Source organism: Geotrypetes seraphini, chromosome 6, assembly GCF_902459505.1.
Source record: "Geotrypetes seraphini chromosome 6, aGeoSer1.1, whole genome shotgun sequence".
NCBI classification, from domain to species: domain Eukaryota; kingdom Metazoa; phylum Chordata; class Amphibia; order Gymnophiona; family Dermophiidae; genus Geotrypetes; species Geotrypetes seraphini.
In genome coordinates, this window is record NC_047089.1 from 249,291,258 (window position 1) to 249,312,147 (window position 20,890).

A 20,890-nucleotide genomic window follows, 5' to 3' on the forward strand; every position below is an offset into this window, starting at 1 on the left:
AGGGGGAGGGGATTGTGTGTTTCAGGGACAGGATTTTAGGGAAGGGGTATTATGATGCAGTGGAGAATGTGCATCTCTCTCACTGCATCACAACACAGGAGCAGCGGGAGAGTGTGTTTTTTTTCTGTGCATGTGCCCATCAGCGATGGGTGCATGCAAATGTAGGAAATCATTGCTGCTGTCCGATTTTATTTGCAGGCGTGATTTTTTTTAAAAAGGTTTCAGGTTTTTAGATTTGGTATCAAAACAGCTGCATTAGCATACCGTCGCTTTTTAACGCGGGTTTTTGAAAAACCAGTGTATCAATATTTGGTTCGATGGAAGTAGTTGCAGTTCTCAGTGAATGCTCAAGGTGCTCATCAGATATCTTGGCTCTAATTTTACTTGAAAATTGTTGCTCACAAATGTAAATGCTGCCAAAAAGCAATGACCAAGGATTGGATTTGAAGGCGCGATTGTGATGCGAGGGATATTTCTCTCTGGGATAGGACCTATAAAAGTCTGTTAAAGACACGCAATCAAATTTTTCTTTCAGATTGGCAGGTAACGTATTTATGTCGACTAAAAATGAAGTCGCAAATAAACCCAAATATTGATTATTATCCCGGAAGTCTAGAAATCTGTTTTCAAATTTTTCTTTCAAATCAAAAAGCAAGGCTGCATATTTTTTGCTGTTTAGCCGTGTTGAAATGGATAAAATTGTTTGCCTTTATTTGATCTTGCCATAATTTTAGTTTCATTTGGAATGCTGTTATGGTTTGAAACATTGTATTGATGAGTTGTTTTTTTTACCTTGAAGATGCATGTTTAACTGATTCAAATGAGCTGTCAAATCTACTAAAAATGCTAAATCTGTAAGCCAGCTTTCATTGTCAAGTTCTGGCACAAATTTTGCTTTTGATACTATAAATGACTTGATTTCATGTCGCAAAATCATAAAATCTTTTCAACATTTGGTCTTGACTTAGCCATCTTACATCCGAAAAGTAAATGTCACCATACTTTTAAGGAATTCCTGGAACTAGCCTTATGGAATTCCTTAGCCCTTATGAAATTAGCAGCCTTAATGACGATTTGCATGATGTTATCCATTTTTACAACTTTTATGCATAAATTTTCTTGATGTACTATGCAATGATACTTCATCAAATGTGAGTTTTGGGCGGCAATTAGATCGTCTTCTATTCATTTTACAAGTCCCTCTCTTTTACCTACCATTGTCGGTAACTATACCAGATATGTTAACAATGGACAAAAAAAACCCACTTCAATATATTTTTTTTACTGCTTCGTATAAATCTCTTGATTTAGTTGCCTTTTAATGGCACTAAAGAAGCCATTTCTTCTGTGACATTATTTTCATCAATACCTCTAACAAAAATGGAAAGTTGAGCTGTATCTGTAGCATCGGTGCTGTCATCACCACCAAACCATATTTAAATTAGCAGCTTTATGCTTCAAACAATTTTTGACAGATTTTTCAGTTTCTTCAGTTCACCTAGCTACAGTCTGATTAGATAAACTGATCTGAGAAAAATCCCTTTTTTCAGGGCAAATTATATCTGCCACAGTTTCCATACATTGCTTAATAAACTCACCATCATTGAATGGGTTTGATTTTTTTGCTATTAAATATGCTACCATAGTAAGTGATGGCAGATCCATCCAGTCTGCCCATTAGTTATACCCATTAAAAATACATGATTAAATTAACTTGTCTCTTCTTTGATATTTCTGGTCATAGACTGTAAAGTCCACCTGATATTGTCCTAGGTTCCAAATGCTGAAGTTGCCACTCCAGTCTATCCAACCATCCTGTTTGCAGGATATTACATTACATTACATTACATTAGTGATTTTTATTCCGCTTGTGCCTTGCGGTTCAAAGCGGATTACATAAGAAGAGAGCTGGACATTTCCAGGAGGGTACATGACATTGGAGAATACAGATTGAAAGTGTAGACTAATGACAGAGAGAGTGTGTAGACATAATAACAATGGAAGATAAATCAGGTTACATTACTATTCATATCAAATATTCTGTTTCCATACGTTGGTAGGCAATCGGTTTCGGTAGGGTGAATTAAGTTCCTGGTATTATTATTATTATTTTTTTTTTTTTTTTTATATATGTATTTTTTGTCGATCTACCATAAAGTCTGGCCAGTAACATCCTGATGTTCCAAGTTAGTGGAGTTCCCATCGATGCCCACCCCAGCCCAATCCTACACCAAATCATCACATATGGGACACAGACCATGAAAGTCTGTCCAGTACTGGCCTTAGCTCTTTAATTTACATTCTACATTTTCTAATTAGAGATCCTCTATGTTTATCCCATGCATTTTTGAATTCCATCACCGTTTTCCTCTCCTTCGAGAGGGCACATGACTACATACCACATGACTAGCTTTTACAATAGATTCTGATTTATCACTTTTTAAAATTTTTTATTGAGAAAACAGACTTTTATTCAGTTCTGCTATTTTGTCCTTATAATACATTCCTTGGTATGCGCTGAATTTGGCAGCATGTTTTTGCATATAATGCATTTTCAAATTATAGTCTTTGAAAACTTGAACAAATTCACCACAAATTTAGCAGAGCGCCTTAATGCTTGCCTCAATAAAAAAATACTAATCTCTCCACTTTTTATGAAACACTTCCTTCTGTAATTTTTCTTTTTTTGTATTCTGTTTTCTTTTACATTGTGGAAGCCATGCTGGAAAAAAATATTAACTTAAGATGAAAGGTTTTTGGCCCTGCCGATTCAGCATGAGGCGGAGGGAGGAATGTAAAGCAATATTTAAATGTCAGGATATTGGTCCACTTTAGGAAGCTTGGCCTTCTAAATGTAAAATTATTCTTGATTGCCACACACTCAGGCCCACACCACAGGCCATACAGGCAGTCCCCGGGTTAAGAACGGGTTCCGTTTTTGAAACCATTCTTAAGTTGAATTTGTAAGTAATTCTGATTCTAGTATTCTTCTCACCTTCTCCATTTCCTTGAGGCCCCTCTTGCATCCTTTTCCATCCACTGTTCCCTCTCCACCATCCCTCATCTCTCTTCCCCATGCATCTCTACCTCACTCCCACCAGTATGTCCAATAATTCTCTCTCCCTCCCTATGCCCAACAATTATTCTTTCATCTCCCCATGTGCACTATCTCTCTTTTACTCTCAGCTACCCAATTCTCCCTTTCTATTCCTTCCCTCACCTCAGCATCTTTCTCTCACTCCTTCCATCCTATGGCTCATGCTCCCCTCCTTCTTTCCATTGTGCTCCTTTTCTATCGAGTCCCAACATGCCCCTTTCCCTCCTTTCTGTGCCTCAAGTACATGCCTCCCTCCAGCAGCCAGAAGGTAAACACTCGGAGGTGACAATGAGCAAAATGCCGCATTGCCCTCAAGCTGGGCCACAATGAGCAAAATGCCGCATTGCCCTCAAGCTGGGCCACAATGAACAAAATGCCGCATTGCCCTCAAGCTGGGCCACATGAAACACCTTGCCGTTTTTACTGTAAGGTCCATCAGAGAAGCTTGCTTTAGAGGTTCATATGGCACTCTAGCAATAGCCCTTAGGACCACATTTAAGCTCCATGCCGGAAAAGGCTGTCATACCAGAAGATGGTGGTCTAAAGTGCCCTGCAATCTGAACTTTCAGGAAGCCAACCACTAGGCCTTTTTCCAGTCCTTTCTGCAGGAAGGCAAGCACCACAGATATCAGGGCCAAGCTCGGGTCCTCACTCCTCTGAGCGCACCAAGCTTGAAAACACTTCCAGGCTTTTGGGTACAGTCACTTTTTTCTACAATTTAGGAGGGAGGACATCATTCTGTCGGAATAGCTTTTGCGTGCTAGCACCACACACTCAAGAGCCATGTCGTAATACCAAAGTATTCTGGATCCTCCTGGACAGTGGTTCTCAACCCTGTCCTGGGGACCCCCAGCCAATTGGGTTTTCAAGATATCCCTAATGAATATGTATGAGAGAGATTTGCATACCTATCACTTCCATTATATGCAAATCTCTCATGAATATTCATTAGGGATATCTTGAAAACCCGACTGGCTGGGGGGTCCCCAGGACAGGGTTGAGAACCACTGCTCTAGGACAATTGGGTCCCATATCAGCAGTCTTGGATGACATGGAAGACTAAGACCTTGGTCCTTTTGCAGCTGGACCAGATCTGCATATCACAGTCACCTCAGCCAGACTGGCACTACTAGAATCACCAGTCCATGATGCGTCATGATACTGCACATAAATCTATCATGGGCCATGGAGGCAAGACATAAAGAAGTTCTGCCTTTGGCCAAGTTTGCATCAGGACATCCAAAACTTCACCTCCTAGCTCATGTCTTTGACTGAAGAACCGAGTAGCCTTCCTGCTGGCCACTGATGCCATAAGATCGAAAGTCAGGCACCCCCACTGCTCACAATGCAGTTGAAGGCTTCCTGAGACAGTGACCACTCCCTGGGATCCAGAGTATTCCGGCTGAGGAAATCTGCTTGCACATTGTCCACTCCTATCACCTGTGCCGCAGAGTGTGCCAAGAGATGGGACTCCACCCAGCATAAAAGTAGCTGGGCTTCCAAGCTTAGAGGAGCACTCTTGGTGCCCCCCTAGTGACTGACGTAAGCTATCACCATTGAGTTGTCCAAGAAATGCCAGGCGGATGGCTCGAAGTTCCAAGTGGTTGATCACTTCTTTTGAGAAGGGGGACCAGTGTACCTGAAATGGACGCTCTTCACAATGTGCACCCCAACCATAAAGGTTGGCATCTGTCATCAGGATCACCCATGCAGTGATGTAAAGGGGAATTCCTCTAGCTAGAGACTGAGGCTCCAACCACAAGGCTAAACTGCAACATGTTCCACCGCATCTCTCTGAAGACACCATCAGGAGAGGAGCACATTCTGGAGTGGATGCAAGTGTGCCCTTACCCAGGGAACCATATTCATGGTCACTACCCATTGTTCCCTGCATCTGCAAGTAATGCCAGGATGTTGGATCTGTCTCTCTGAAACTCCCATATCTGATGCAGGAGCTTCTCTCTGTGGGCTTCTGGGAGGAATACCTTGTTCTCCCTTGTGTCAAACCGGACTCGCAGATACTCTAAGATCTGTGTTGGCTTCAGATGGCTTTTTCAAAAGTTGACTACCTAGCCTCTGCAGTAGCTGAATCACTCTTTGCACAGCCATTCTGCCTTTGGATTTAGACTGGGCTTTTATTAACCAACTAGTCTTTTAGCCCATTACATTAACGGGTGCTAGAATATGTCTATCTGTTTTTCTTTCTTTTTGTATCTCTCCCTCCCGCTGTCTTTCTTTCTCTCTCTCCCTGGCTCCCTTGTCTTTCTTCCTGTCTCCCTCTCACTGTCTTTCTATCTGTCTCTCTCCTTGCCCCCTATGCAGCATTTCCCTACTCACTTCCCTGTGCAGCAGCCACAGCAGCATCCCTTCCCTATTTCCCTGTGCAGCAGCATTTCCCTTCCCCACTTCCCTGTGCAGCAGCCACATTTCCCTCCCCCACCACTTCTCTGTGCAGCAGCATTTCCCTCCTCCACTACCCTGTGCAGCTGAAGCAGCATTCCCTCTCCCTCCATTTCCCTGTGCAGCAGCATTTCCTTCTCCCCACCCCACTTCCGTGCAGCATTTCCCTCCCCCTCCACTTCTCTGTGCAGCAGCCTGCGTCGGAAGCGTTCTCTGATGCTGGTGCGGCTTGTGAGAGGAGCCACGACGGTGGTTTTTAACTTAAAAAATAAACTCTGACAAGGGACTAAGAGAGCCGGGCATGAAATGTAAGGGAGCCGGCAAGATCACACATCACCTTGGGGTCTGCGAGAGTGGGACAGTTGTATGCACGCATGTGCACTCCTGCTGACCATGGACCTACGGATCATGGAGGTAAGAGTGTGCATGCGCGCTTAGCGTTTTATTATAGTAGATTGTCCAGATACAGATGTACCTGTATACCTGCTATGCATAGGTGTGCTGTTAGGATGGGAGGACATAAGAGAAGTGGAAAGACAGTGGTCTAAGCTGAAAGGAGCGATAAAAATGGCTACGGACCTTTATGTGAAGAAAATCAATAAAAACAAGAGAAAAAGGAAGCCGATATGGTTCTCCAACCTAGTGGCTGAGAAAATAAAGGCGAACAGAGTTGGCGTTCATGAAATATAAAAAAACCCAAGAAGAGGAGAGCAGAAAGGACTACAGGGTGAAACTGAAAGAAGCCAAGAGAGAGATACGTTTGGCGAAGGCACAGGCGGAAGAACAAATGGTTAAAAATGTAAAAAAGGGAGATAAAATTTTTTTTCAGATATATTAGTGAAAGGAGGAAGATAAAAAATGGAATTGCTAGGCTAAAGATGCTGGGAACAAATATGTGGAGAGTGATGAGGAGAAAGCAAATGTGCTAAACAAATACTTCTGTTCTGTGTTCACAGAAGAAAATCCTGGAGAAGGACCGAGATTGTCTGGCAAAGTTACACGAGAAAATGGAGTAGATTCTGCGCCGTTCACGGAGGAGGGTGTTTATGAGCAACTTGAAAACTAAAGGTGGACAAAGCGATGGGACCAGACGGGATCCATCCCAGGATACTAAGGGAGCTCAGAGAGGTTCTGGCGAGTCCTATTAAAGACTTGTTCAACAAATCTCTGGAGACGGGAGTGATTCCTGGGGATTGGAGGAGAGCGGATGTGGTCCCTATTCATAAAAGTGGTCACAGGGATGAAGCAGGAAACTACAGGCCGGTGAGCCTCACTTCAGTTGTTGGAAAAATAATGGAAGTGTTGCTGAAAGAAAGGATAGTGTATTTCCTTGAATCTAAGGGGTTACAGGATCCGAGGCAACATGGCTTTACAAAAGGTAAATCGTGCCAAACGAACCTGATTGAATTTTTTTGATTGGGTAACCAGAGAGCTGGATCGAGGACATATGCTAGATGTAATTTACTTGGATTTCAGCAAAGCCTTTGATACAGTTCCTCATAGGAGGCTGTTGAACAAACTTGAAGGGCTGAAGTTAGGGCCCAAAGTGGTGAACTGGGTCAGAAACTGGCTGTCGGACAGACGCCAGAGGGTGGTGGTTAATGGAAGTCGCTCGAAGGAAGGAAAGGTGACTAGTGGAGTCCCTCAGGGTTCGGTGCTGGGGCCAATCCTGTTCAATATGTATGTAAGTGACATTGCTGAAGGGTTAGAAGGAAAAGTGTGCCTTTTTGCAGATGATACCAAGATTTGTAACAGAGTAGACACCGAAGAGGGAGTGGAGAATATGAAAAAGGATCTGCAAAAGTTAGAGGAATGGTCTAATGCCTGGCAACTAAATTCAATGCAAAGAAATGCAGAGTAATGCATTTGGGGATTAATAATAGGAAGGAACCGTATATGCTGGGAGGAGAGAAGCTGATATGCACGGACGGGGAGAGGGACCTTGGGGTGATAGTGTCCGAAGATCTAAAGGCGAAAAAACAGTGTGACAAGGCAGTGGCTGCTGCCAGAGGGATTCTGGGCTGTATAAAGAGAGGCGTAGTCAGTAGAAGGAAGAAGGTGTTGATGCCCTGTACAGGTCATTGGTGAGGCCCCACTTGGAGTATTGTGTTCAGTTTTGGAGACCGTATCTGGCGAAAGACGTAAGAAGACTTGAGGCGGTCCAGAGGAGGGCGACGAAAATGATAGGGAGGCTTGCGCCAGAAGACGTATGAGGAGAGACTGGAAGCCCTGAATATGTATACCCTAGAGGAAAGAAGAGACAGGGGAGATATGATTCAGACGTTTCAAATACTTAAAGGGTATTAACGTAGAAAAATCTTTTCCAGAGAAAGGAAAATGGTAAAACCAGAGGACATAATTTGATGGTTGAGGGGTGGTAGATTCAGGGGCAATGTTAGGAAATTCTACTTTACGGAGAGGTAGTGGATGCTGGAATGCGCTCCCGAGAGAGGTGGTGGAGAGTAAAAAACTGTGACTGAGTTCAAAGAAGCGTGGGATGAACACAGATTTAGAATCAGAAATAATATTAAATATTGAACTAAGGCCAGTTACTGGGCAGACTTGCACGGTCTGTGTATGGCGTTTGGTGGAGGATGGGCAGGGGAAGGGCTTCAATGGCTGGGAGGGTTGTAGATGGGCTGGAGTAAGTTTTAACAGATTTTCGGCAGGTGGAACCCAAGCATAGTACTGGGTAAAGCTTTGGATTCTTGCCCAGAATAGCTAAGAAGAAAAAAAAAAAAAAAAATTTAAATTGAATCAGGTTGGGCAGACTGGATGGACCATTCGGGTCTTTATCTGCCGTCATCTACCATGTTACTATGTAACTACCACTATCACTTTGGTGAAGGTGCATGGTGCTGTGGCCAGCCCAAAGGGAAAGGCCACAAACTGGAAATGTTCCAATTCCTAGCCCCCCCCCCAAAAAAAAAAATTGCTTTTAAAGACACCCTCCCCTCTATTTTATTTTAAAAGGCTGTCAGCCTGTTACTCACTGTGCCATATTGTGTGTTGCTTGTGGTGAAGCTGAAGACAGCTTACAGGGAGAACTTCTGCCTCAAACAAGTCTGGAGTTCGGTCTACTTGTCTCTTCAGACTGCCTCAGACCACAACCCCTACCAGGACCTTGCGCATGAAGTCAAGTGGAAGAAAGCAGTCGACCCCAATCCCTGAGCTCCCGGACTGTTAGTGCAGGCTGTTCAAGTAGGTGCATTGCAAGGCAGTCTGCCCTTTGGAAGTAGACCTCCGACCTTACAGTCTGCATGTTCCTGCAGCCAGAGATGTCCCAAGATGGATCCTCTGTAGCACTGAAAAGCCTCAAAAAGCAACCCCCCCTAATTTAATGGAAAAATAAATGAGCAGAAAAGACAGGCTCCTACCACCTTGCTTGCAGAAAGACAACTGAGGAACTGAAGGTCAGCCCAGAGAGATGGGAGGCGGAGCAAAAGAATGTTATTGAGGTTCTCTACATGTTCAGGAATAGTCTTTGCACTAGAATATGTGTGTATTATTATCTTCCCTTATAGTTCCAAAAAAGTTTATATCTGTATATTTTAATGTTAATAATCCATTCGCAACTATAGATAAGGGAAGGTCCCCCTACTGATTGCTGCCAATTCCATTTTTAAGCTGATCTCCCCTAAATATTTCCATTACAGCCTAGTTCCATTTGTTACGCTTTTATATTACTATTACATTATTATATTGACATACCTCAGGAAAATGTCAGAACTTAGAGAATTTACTATTATTCAAATGGTCCTAGCCAAGGATTTATATAGTAATTTTGTCTGCCCACCATTCCTCAGTTCATGTAGCTTTGCACATATTTGAATGCAGCAACCTTTCATGTTGCACTCAAGTTTTCCAGGTCCCAGAAGATCATATTTGATAACTGCAAGCATCCTATTTTGCAACATGGCCAAAAAATTAATACAGCTCATGTTTTATGATTTTGCCCAGTACAGGACTGTTTCACTAGCTTTCTGAAATAAGACATATTGTCTTCATGAGAACATCAGTATTCATCTTATCATTAAGGTAATAATGACACACGGCCTTCTAAGATAATGTCTAGATTATGCAGCCCTACAAAAGAAGGATAAAAAACAAATAATTTAAAAACCAGAGGACTCAATTTAGAGAATGAAACATTTGCCTCGAGCACTTGTTACATTTCTAGAACTTTTCCATGTTTGTATGTAGGTATTTTGGCAGTGATGCATATTTTGCAAATGCTCAGATTTAACACGAATTACTTTTCCTAAAGAGAACACAAATACAACATATACTACATATGTTGTTTCCTAATGACATGTCTTTCTCTGGGTAATGATTTGCTTTTCATGTCATATATCATTTTATTTATATCATACTACAAACTTTCTCCGCTTCTAGAGATACAAACCCAATTTCGGATTTCCTAATACAAATCATTGTGTTTAAGTTTTCATACAGTAAAGGCAGCATCTTCCATTACTTCTTCTATGGCTTGCTCAGTTTTAAAACTCATCCTTCTATAACAGATGGTCACAGGAAACATGGATAAGCTGGCTTGCGAAGACAAATCAGTGGACAAACTCAGCAAGAGCAAATGTTGTAATTTACAGTTCTGACAAGACAGAATTGTAAGCTCCTTCATAGGCAAGACATGAAGGACATACGTCCTCCTCGTATTTACAGACAATTGTCAGGAAATTTACAATATTCATAAGACAATGCTTCCTTTTGTTACTGAGACAATACTCAAAAATCTTTTAAAAAAGGTAACAGCATACAGAGTAAACACCACTGCTATAATTCTACAAAAAGATCCACCCTGTCATAAGTATGTGACTGTGATGCTTTGTCATAATTAAAGAGACACCATCCTTTTTTTCTGTTGGCTCAATTGTTCCCAAATATCATACCAGGATTTAAAGGAATATTCATGCCAAATAGATATACACTAGTTCTATGTTTTTGTATGCATAAAAGTAAATGAAAAAATAAAGTTACTTCTGTGATATTTGATGCTAATGCTTAATAATTTTGAGTCTCCTTCACCCAAGGGTAGGAATGTGACACTGCACCAGAGGCCTGCATAATATGAGTGCAAAATCAGCAAAATAATCCATAGCAGTGTGCCATTCTCATGACACATGCATTAAAATCATTAGTGAAACAATGGGGGAAAAAAGGGAAAGGAGACACGACCTTGACAAAGGTCAATTCAGCATCCACTTTATTTTCAGGCAATGACCTCATTCTTTTGAAAAAATAAGATTGCCACACTGGTGTGAAACCAACCAACCAGGATGAGTGTCTCTTTAAAAATCATTCTCTAGCACCAGCACACAGTCACTGATTTGCTTTAGCAAGGGCACCATTTAAATGGAAAAAACTCAGGGGGGAGGGGCAGCATATAAACATGCTCTCACGACTTTCCATTAAAAGCCAAATTCAAATGACATCATTGCTGGTTGCAAAGCCATTTCTAAATTGAAATGCAGTTTGAAGAGCAATATTTCTAAGAGAGCTCTTATTATGGGCTCTGTTTTTGAGGAAAATACATTTCAAGCTGGAGTATGTTGATAAATAAAAAGCTTTGCTCATTACTTAAGTGGTGCCCCTGCATTTTAGCACCATGAAGCTCTCCCTCTGCCCTCTGTAGTAGCATTTCAAAAGTGGGACAGAGGGTAGAGGAGAGATCTTTATTTTAGTGAATGTTTTGGAAGGTCATTTCGATCAAAGCAAAAGTACTATGAAGGTTTTTGAAAAAGTCTGGACATCTTACAGCTGTATCCTTTTCATGTTTTTAAAATCTCCTTTCCCAAGTCGTCTCTTCAGCTGTTTGATCTGCATTCATGTATCAGTGTGGTATCTACAGAGGATACTATGTGAATCAGCACACAGTGCTTTCATTTACTTAAGGATCCAAAAATGAGAAAAGAGCTTTCTAACATGCTTAATATAAAAATCTGAATGAAACAAACGCGTTCTTAATGTTTTAACTTACAAATGACTATTGAATAAAAGAAAGCTTATTTTGCTTGCATGGAAATTGAAAGTTTGTTTTCTGATTAGGAATAGCCATACAGTACTGCAGTTCCTGGATGGAGATAATGGTGCACTTTTCCAGAGTGTTTTATTGGGGAATATGTCACAGTACAAACATTCCTTTGCTTTCACAAGGAGTGTACCGGCTCACCTTCAATGTAGGCAAAGAATGAAGAACCCAAACTCATTTAATTGTTGAACACATAAAAGGAATTATATTTTTAAAAAATTTGGTCAGATTGCAGCATCACTTGCCATTGTGTGGAGAACTTTACAGGGCTGTGTAAGGAAACCTTCTGTAATATTCACTTTACAGCAGGAGCCAACCTGGTTTCTTCATTGCACTGTATTCATTCTTGAACAATTCCATACATATTAAAAATAAGCATTTCCCTGCTGTAACTTAAGTAAAATGTTTAATACTCTCAGACAACACATCTGAAAATGGCAAAACCTGTTGGTCCCCCTCCCCCATTTACAAGAAAGTAAACTGAGACAAAATTACAAACACATTTCACTATATGATTATTAATAATAAAAATTAGTTTTCTTTTATAAAGTTGTCCAAAATGCAAGGGATGTGCATAGGTTCACAACTTAAGTCATTATAATTTTAATTCCCTTGGGTGTTTTTTCCTCTATGAACGCGGAATGTATGTTGTAGGTTACAGGTTTTTCAACACAGATACACCAACAGCATGAATGCTTGCAACTGTCTACATGCATTAAGACCCCGACTTCCAAATCTGTAAACCATGTACAGAGTGCTTCAAAGAGACAGTATCCACATAAGGAATTATGATACACAAAAACCATTAAAAAAGAACAAATAACTATATAGTGAAAAGAAAAAGAAGGCCTTTAGTAAAGAACATTCTTTTTAATACATCTAGACTAATTATGTCAAATAAATAATGGAAGCAGAGATTGTTGATCCATGAAATAAGACTCTAAAAAGAATTGACCGTCCCACCCCCAGTAAAAGTAATAATTCTTTAAAAATATGATTACAGAAAGCAGCATTTCCTTGTGCAGGGTTTGGGGGGGGGCCTTTGAAATGAAAAGCTATTTTTTTAAAAATATACCATTCCAAAGGACTAAATAATATATATGTTTGAAAGATACAATTTAATAAACTCTAGAACTGATTAAACAAAAGATAAAGATACTGTCTCTTTAAATCTGTGTTTAAAATTTGCACTTGTTTCCCCTTTTCCATCTATTAGGACATGACAATAATTATTATTTTAGGTCACACTACTTCTAGGTAGTCTCTAGGGGCCCAAGACCTGTTGACACAAGGTCAATAACAAAGAGGATTTTCTGAGCACTGTACAAGACGGTAAACTTCTTCCGTTGTCTGGTGAGCAGCTCTAATAGACCCAGGAAACTGGAACCCACTGCGGCGCAGTGCACACCAGCTCAATGGCTTCTTCCAGGTGCCTGATTGTTTCGTCAATTTCATTGTTGATAATTGTTAGGTCAAAGTAGTGTGCGTACGTTCTTTGTAAGATTTCAGATTCCTTCTGCAGGCGCTGAAGAGATTCATCCTGCAAGGATGTTAGAGAAGAGAAGTAAATTCATGAGCACTAGACTACTGTGCCAAATCTGTGTACAAGTATTTTCTGCTTAGAGTTGCCAGTTGTTATTAACCAAGGAAGTATATAAGGCTCTCTTCTCAGTCTCCAGGTGTCTTTTTCATATTAGATGAAGACACTACACCAGTGTATCGCAAACTGTGTGCCACGGCTCACTAGTGTGTCTCCTAAGATTCCAAGTGTGCCATGGCTCACAGAGGAGGAAGAGCGCGCTGGCCAGCTGACTTGCCTCTTGCCACGTATCTCCCTGTACTCCTGCCTTCTGCGTCTTCTCTGCACTCCAGAACAGCAGCAGTAGCTCAGTGTGCTTTTAACTTGGCCACAGAGTTGCCGCGAGGATTAATTTAGATGCAATTTTCATCAACAGCCTTGGGGCCTTTGCTAGGCAGGCCCATTTCAATGATGTGACTTCCTCTTTCAAAAGAGAAAGTCGCATGATTGTAATGGGCCGGCCTAGCAAAGGCTCGAGGCTGTTGATGAAAACCGCGTCTAAATTAATCCTTGCGGCAGCTCTATGGCCAAGTTAAAGCACAATGAGCTGCTACTAGCAGAAGTACTGCTTGGCAGGGGAGGAGGGAAAGGGAAGGGAGAAGGGGGTACTGCTGGGAAGGGGGAGGATGAAGGGAAGAGTACTGCTGGACATGGGGAGAGGAAGACATGCTGCTGGACAGGGGGCAGGGAAAGGGAAAAGAGGTGCTGCTGGACCTGGCAGAAGGGGAGGGAAAGGAAAGATGCTACACACTGGAAGGGAGGGTGAGATGGTGGATGGGGAGAGAGCATATTAGCTGTGAGTGGGGTTAGGGGGAGGGAAGGAAGGAAAATTGTTACAGGAGGAATGAGAGTGATGAGAGGAATGGACACGGAGTGGAGGAGAGGGAGAAATGGTGCATGGGGAGAGAACATGGGTTGGGGAGTGGGAAGGAAGGATGTCACTTGAGGGAAGAGGCAAGGAGAGAGAGACAGAAAATGTGGAGGAGGTAGAAAGGGTTGGACTCATGGAGAGGACGAGATGGATGGGGAGGACAGAAAGGAGGGAAGGAGAAATGTCACACTTGGGGGGAAGGGGAGAGGGCAGACAGTGAAAAGTTGGACTCATGGAGGGAGAGAGAGGAGATGTTGTTTAGAGGAGGGAAGGAGGACCAGAGGAAAAATATGCAGGAGGAAGAGAGATAAAAAAAACTGTCTAGACTGGTGGAAAGGAGGGAAAAATTGTTGGACTGGGAGGGGGCCAGAAAGGGAAGGGAGATGTACTGCAGGGGGCAGAAGGAGGAAGGGAAAGAGAAATGTTACACTGGGGGGGAGAGATAACTAAAAGAAGGGAGAGGATATCAGACCAGGGAGTGAATGGAAGGAGGGGATGTCTGGTAGTGCTATAGAAATATATAATCTTAGTAGTAGTAGGAGAGATGCCAGATTATGGGAAGCAGAGGAGAGAGATGCCAGACTGGGAAGGGGGAAAGGAGAGATATGTCGGACCCCACTGGGGGGGGAAGGAGGGAGATTGTCAGATCATGGAAATAAGAGGGAAAGAGCGATAGGAAGGAAAGGTAATGACATGGAAAAGTAGATTTTGAGAAGAAGCAGACAAATTGAAAATTTGAATGTTAACTTAGGATGCAAGGCAGAAAGTGAAGACAGAGAGAAAAACAGTCATGGATAAGGCGGCACTGAAAACATAGTTAAAAGCACAGAAAAATAAAGTCTACCAGACAACAAAGGTAGGGAAAATGATTTTATTTTCAATTGAAATGAATCAGTTTTGAGAATTTATGTCTGCTGTGTATATTGTGTGTATATGAAAATTCCAAAACATTGTATATTCCAAAACAAATAACTTTTTATTCTAGTAATAAGTATTATAGCAGCATTTGTCAAATCAGAAATAAATCAGTTTGGACATATACAATAACACATATGAAAGAAAGATTTTATTCTAAAGTCTAAGTTAACACAGTAGCTCCAGATAAGAGTCAGAAATAGAACTACACTTTGAATCTTCTAAAATTGAAATTCCTAATTGGTACTCACAGGTATTTTTCTACACCACCTTGGCAGCTACATTAGTTTATTAAGCAAGCAATAAAATGAAAAGAAAAGCAAAAGGTGATCATTGAAGAAAAATAAAAGATGCTATTTTCAGATTAAACAGACTAAAATAAGTCAAAGGTATGGATGAATAGAAGAGCATATTTATACAAAAGAAGAAATGTAAGGAAAATAGGAAGCTGACCCTTTTTCCTCATCATTCAGAGGAAGATTCTCAAAAACTCATCCGGTAATAAATCCATCAAGTCAATGTAGTGGCCATAGTGGAAGCAATTTTTTTTTAAAATTTTACAGGCAATTCTCAGCATAATAGCATGCGGCGAATTGCTAGTAAAGAGCATGAGGAAATGTGCCTGGCACTTGCTCGCAGAGCAATCGATAAACACAGCTCTTCCCTTCTGTCAAAGCTGCTCTCCCTGCTCTGATCAAATGAGCTGCAGGTTAGAGAATGACACATGGTGGCGGTTTTACCCGCGGCCACCGCATTTAGCCGGGGTCCACCCGCCGAAAACGGGGAAAGAAAACTAGCAGTCCTGCGGCGATGGGGACAAGGCCATTCACCGCCACGCGGGGCGAGTGAATGGTCTTGTCTCCGCAGTGAGGTATCACAGGATCGCGACGGTCCCCGCAGCCACCGCACCGCCCGCCAGCCCGTAGCATTAGCCAGCTCCCTCCCTCCCACCTCACCTTAAATTTTGAGTTTTCCGGCTTCCTTTTTTCCGAGCCACACGTGTTCAAAAATCCGTGCACGCGCGGCTGCGCGAGTCAATCAATCTTCTCCTCTGACGCAACCGGAAACAGGAAGTTGCAGGAGAGGAGAACGTTTGATTGACTCGCGCATGCCGCCGCGTGCACGGATTTTTGACACGTGCGGCTCGGAAAAAAGGAAGCCGGAAAACTCGAAATTTAAGGTGAGGTGGAGGGAGGGAGGCTGTCTAAATGCACGGCTTTTTGTACGTGTGCGGCTAGGGAAAAAGGAAGCGGCAAACTCGGAACGAATATAAGGTGAGGTGGAGGGAGGGTGGGGGCTGCTGGACCATTCTTCATTACTTTGCCATACTAATTCCATTCTATGTTAGGTGCCACGGACTCAGATTCGAGTCCTAGCGATGATGAGTTAAGATCCCAAAGATAGCCAACTTCTAATCCAGTGGTTTAGAGCTACACTACACTCCCTTGTGACCCTGGGCAAGTCACTTAATCCCTATTGCTTCTGACAACTAATGGGCAGTTCCAAAGACCAAGACTGGCCAGTGTCAAAGGACAGGATGCTGAGCTTGATAGACCTTAGTCTCCACTGTTTTTAGTGATCAACAAAGTTCTATGTTTCTATAATCACCCTAATTCTGTTATCTTTGGACTAGATATTCAAAATGATTTAAATGGCCAGGACAGGTTCCTGGCTGTTCAAATCATCTGTCCAGGGCTAACCAGGCATTTTCAATCTTCATGTTCAGCCCAAATGGTTGTCACACAATTCAGCAAAAATACCCAATGTTGTTCCTCTATAATTTAAATATTGCTCATTATGAGGAACAACATTGGGTATTTTTGCAAATGGAAGTTGGAGGGTTAATTCCCTTGAAACAGCCAATTGAGTGAAACATGAATTCATGCTGGGACACAAGATAGGTTGAATTTGTTTTGAATTTAAAAAGAAAAATGATCAATGAAGAATACTATAATGGCAAGAAATATATAATGATAAAACAGCAACTAATTTTGCCTATTTTTATATATTAAAAAAGTACTACATAAGGTGAATGTCCATATTGCTGTCTGTTGTTCTGCTGAGCACTGGCATTGAAACAGCAAAATGCATTTATTGCATACTTGTCCTCTGTCGGAAACATTATGGTGGTATATTAGTTGTGTTAATAAAAATTTATAAACAAAGCCCTGCCAGCTGAACATCTCTCTCTCTAGTTCAGCAGCAGGAACTTTGATTTATAAGAATGGAATACGCTAAATATTAGAGTACTAAGGCTTATATGGATGCTGCGGGGACGGTGACGGGGCGGTGAATGGAATGGCGGTGACGGGGCGGTGCAGAGGATGGTGGGCCGGGGACGGGGCGGTGACAGATTTTTTCCCCGTGTCATTCTCTACTGCAGGTCTCCCGAGTCCTGCCCAGCTCAGCTGATTTGACCGTGAGAGCAGCAGAGGGTCATGTTCCTTTCCCGCTGACACCCCCTCATCTGCTGCTGCCTTCCCCCACAAGATCGTCAGGAGGGATGCCCAAACCTGACATCCTCCCAACACGAGGGATGCCCACTCCCTCCCGCCTCCACTACAATCCCATGCTCCCCTCCGTACCTTTAGCATGAAGGCAGGCTGGAAGGGATGCCTTATCCCTCCAGCCTGAGAAGAAACAACTAAAGAATGTTTGCTCCCTTATAATAAAGCACACATTCACAATACGTCTCACTGTATCAAAGTATCTGTGTAATACAGATGTAGCAAAAATATTTGTGTTCAGAGACCTGGAGGTCAAAGGAGACAAGTACCAGATGTAACCTCACCACCCAATCATTGCATAAATTTTCATAAATCTTGCAAATGCTATATTTAGTCCAAATTTCACAGCAAAAGCACTGAACCAGATTTAGGGTCCTGACGTCTTGCTTTAGGATCCTGCTTCAGGGATCCCAAAAGTAGCAATAACCACAACAGTATCACTTATCAAATTTTTACAGGATCAGGACTAGAGAGCTGCATGGGATACGAGGATGACGGGAATCACGCGGGAACCTGCGGGGATCCTGTGGGTTCCCCCTTCAGGTCAAGGGGATCCCGTGGGGACGCCCCCTAGGTTTGCGGGGATCCCGTGGGGATTGCCCCTTAGGGTAGCGGGGATCCTGCGGGGTTGGATGTACTCACGAGGCTCGTCTTCTCCCTACCTGCCCTGCCGCAACACACAGCCGATTGGAAGTCTTCCACGATGTCAGCGCTGACGTTGGAGGGAGGGCTTAAGCAAAGCAAAGGGGTGGAGAAGGACGCTGAAAGCACATGGGGAAGATGGGGGGAGGGGGGGAGAAGGACACTGAAAAGACAGGGGGAGAAGGACGCTGAAAGGACATGGGGGAGAAGGACGCTGAAAGGACATGGGGGAGAAGGACGCTGAAAGGACATGGGGAAGACGGGGGGGGGGGAGAAGGACGCTGAAAGGACATGGGAAGACAGAGGGGGAGAAGGAAGCTGAAAGGACATGGGGAAGACAGAGAGGGAGAAGGAAGCTGAAAGGACATGGGGAAGACAGAGGGGGGAGAAGGATGCTGAAAGGACATGGGGAAGACAGAGGGGGAGAAGGAAGCTGAAAGGACATGGGAAGACAGAGGGGAGAAGGAAGCTGAAAGGACATGGGGAAGACAGTGGGAGAAGGATGCTGAAAGGACATGGGGAAGACAGAGGGGGAGAAGGAAGCTGAAAGGACATGTGGAAGACAGAGGGGGGAGAAGGACGCTGACAGCACATGTGGAAGACAGAGGGGGGAGAAGGACGCTGACAGGACATGGGGAAGATGAGGGGGAGAAGGATGCTGAAAGGAAATGGGGAAGAGAGAGTGGGGAGAAGACGCTGGCAGGGAAGAAGACAGAGATGCCAGACTATGGGGGGAGCGGAGGGAAGAAGATGGGTGCCAGACCAATTTGGAAGGGGGGAGAAAGGGAGAGGCACAATAACAGAGCAAATGGAAGATGCAGAGAGAAGAGAGATAGTGGATGGAAGGAATTGAATGAGAACATGAGGAAAGCAGAAACCAGGCAACAAAGGTAGGAAAACAATTATATTTCTTTTTTTTTTTTTGCTTCAGGATAAAGTAGTATATTAGTTGTGTTGATAAAAATTTATAAACATTAGAGGCTCTGTTAGAAACCCGTTTACAAAGTATGTATTCTTCCCAATTAATATTTCCAAATTAATAAAATCTTTTTGCTTATTTGTAAATGGGTTTCTACCAGAGCCTTTAATTTAGTAGCATAATTAAATGAAATAACCATTTCTGAAGTTTATAGGGACGGACAGGGATGGAAGGGATTCCTCGCGGGGATGAGTGGGGACGGTGGGATTCCTCACGGGGACGGGTGAGATTTCTGTCCCCGTGCAACTCTCTAATCAGGACTCAGTGAGCTGTAGTATAGAATGACTTTCAAAAAGGTTTTCAAAAGCAGACATATCCGACTTGCTTGCAAGCAAATTGCATGTGTCAGCTTTTGAAATCCTTTTTGAAAGTCATTCTATACTACAGCTCACTGAGTCCTGATCCCATAAAAATTTGATAAATGATACTGTGCTATTATTGTTATTTTTTATTTGTAATTTACAAATTAAGACAAGCATACAATACTTGAATACAGATTCATAATGGTATACCTTAAATAAGTACGGTGATATAACTCACAATAGGAAATAGTATTAATTATTTAGTCCACAATATTTTAGGACCCAAGAAGCAAATATAATTTAAAGAAAAAATTACAAACTAAGAGGACAGATTGGAGGATTCAAAGGCGACAATGGTTCATTTTAAGCTGTGGGTAGTACTATCGTTCCTATCATTATTCCTCCCCCTTCCTTTAGTCACAATAAAGTCCAACAATTTGCTTTGGTTAAAAAAAGAAAAATTTCCCACCCTAGTGAAACACAACGTTTTGCAGGAAATTTTAGTATACAGGACTGCTCCCAAGTTAGGTACTCTAGGTCTATATACCAAAAAAGCTCTTTCTTCTTTTCTGTGTCACTTGCGATATATTCAGGAAATAAACACAATTGATGAACTAAGGAATTGTTCATTAATATGTTTGAAGTAAATCGAAGAATTAAATTCCTATCAAATTCCAAGGCAAATGTCAGTATGAGTAGTAGTCCTCTCAGTAGTGTTCCCTCTAGCGGGGCGGGTGTTGTGAGCAAACTTTTTTCACTGTGAGCTAAAATATCGGGCGCCAGCAAGTTATGAGCCAAATAAATTTGTTGTCAAAGTTGCTGATACATGAGGACGAGGTATTCAAAGGAATTTTAGGCCTACACGCTAAATTAATAACGTTAAATAATATTTTTTAAGAACACAGAAATTGTAGGGATGAAATGATATCTTAATAAATGTTTTTACAACAAATGTAGTTATGTCTGTTACATCCAATATGTGTAAACTGTAAATTAAAACCAGTCCAGAAGACAATACGTTTGATGCTTTCAATTTCTAGACCAGTGTTTTTTCAACCTTTTTTGGGCAAAGGCACACTTGTTTCATGAAAAAATCACGAGGCACACCCCACCATTAGAAAATGTAAAAATTTAACTCTCTGCCTATATTGACTATATATAAAGTAATTCTCTTGAATAGGAATCAATATAACACAAAGAAAGTATTTTATAATTACTTTATTATGAAATAAAAATTATAAAAATTATAAAATACTTTATTCAGTGCGAAACCTGGGCCTGTTTGGCTGAACACAAAGCTGATATTCTGGCTGGAATGGAAGAAAGACACACACGTAGCTCTTCGTCAACAGCTCTCAGTCTCTCTCTGTATTTGGTTTTTTATAGCATACAAAAATAGACAAATATACCCTCATCCTTTTTACTAAACCACAATAGCAGTTTTTAGCGCAGGGAGCTGCGCTGAATGCCCAGCACTGCTCTTGACGCTCATAGGCTCCCTGCGCTAAAAACCACTATTGCGGTTTAGTAAAAGGGGACCATATTGTAAAAT

The 20,890-nt window shown here is 42.1% G+C and overlaps 1 protein-coding gene across 11 annotated transcripts in view; it reads right to left on the reverse strand.

Annotated features, from left to right (window-relative positions):
• Positions 1–10,075: 10,075 nt before the first annotated feature.
• The window catches only part of CASK (calcium/calmodulin dependent serine protein kinase), a 770,397-nt gene continuing 759,582 nt past the window's right edge, over positions 10,076–20,890 (reverse strand). For all 11 annotated transcript variants that reach the window (XM_033947671.1, XM_033947669.1, XM_033947668.1 and 8 more), the window contains one exon: positions 10,076–13,083. In XM_033947671.1, the coding sequence (XP_033803562.1) occupies positions 12,907–13,083 (177 nt within the window). In that variant the 3' untranslated portion in view covers positions 10,076–12,906. The remainder of the gene's footprint in view (positions 13,084–20,890) is intronic.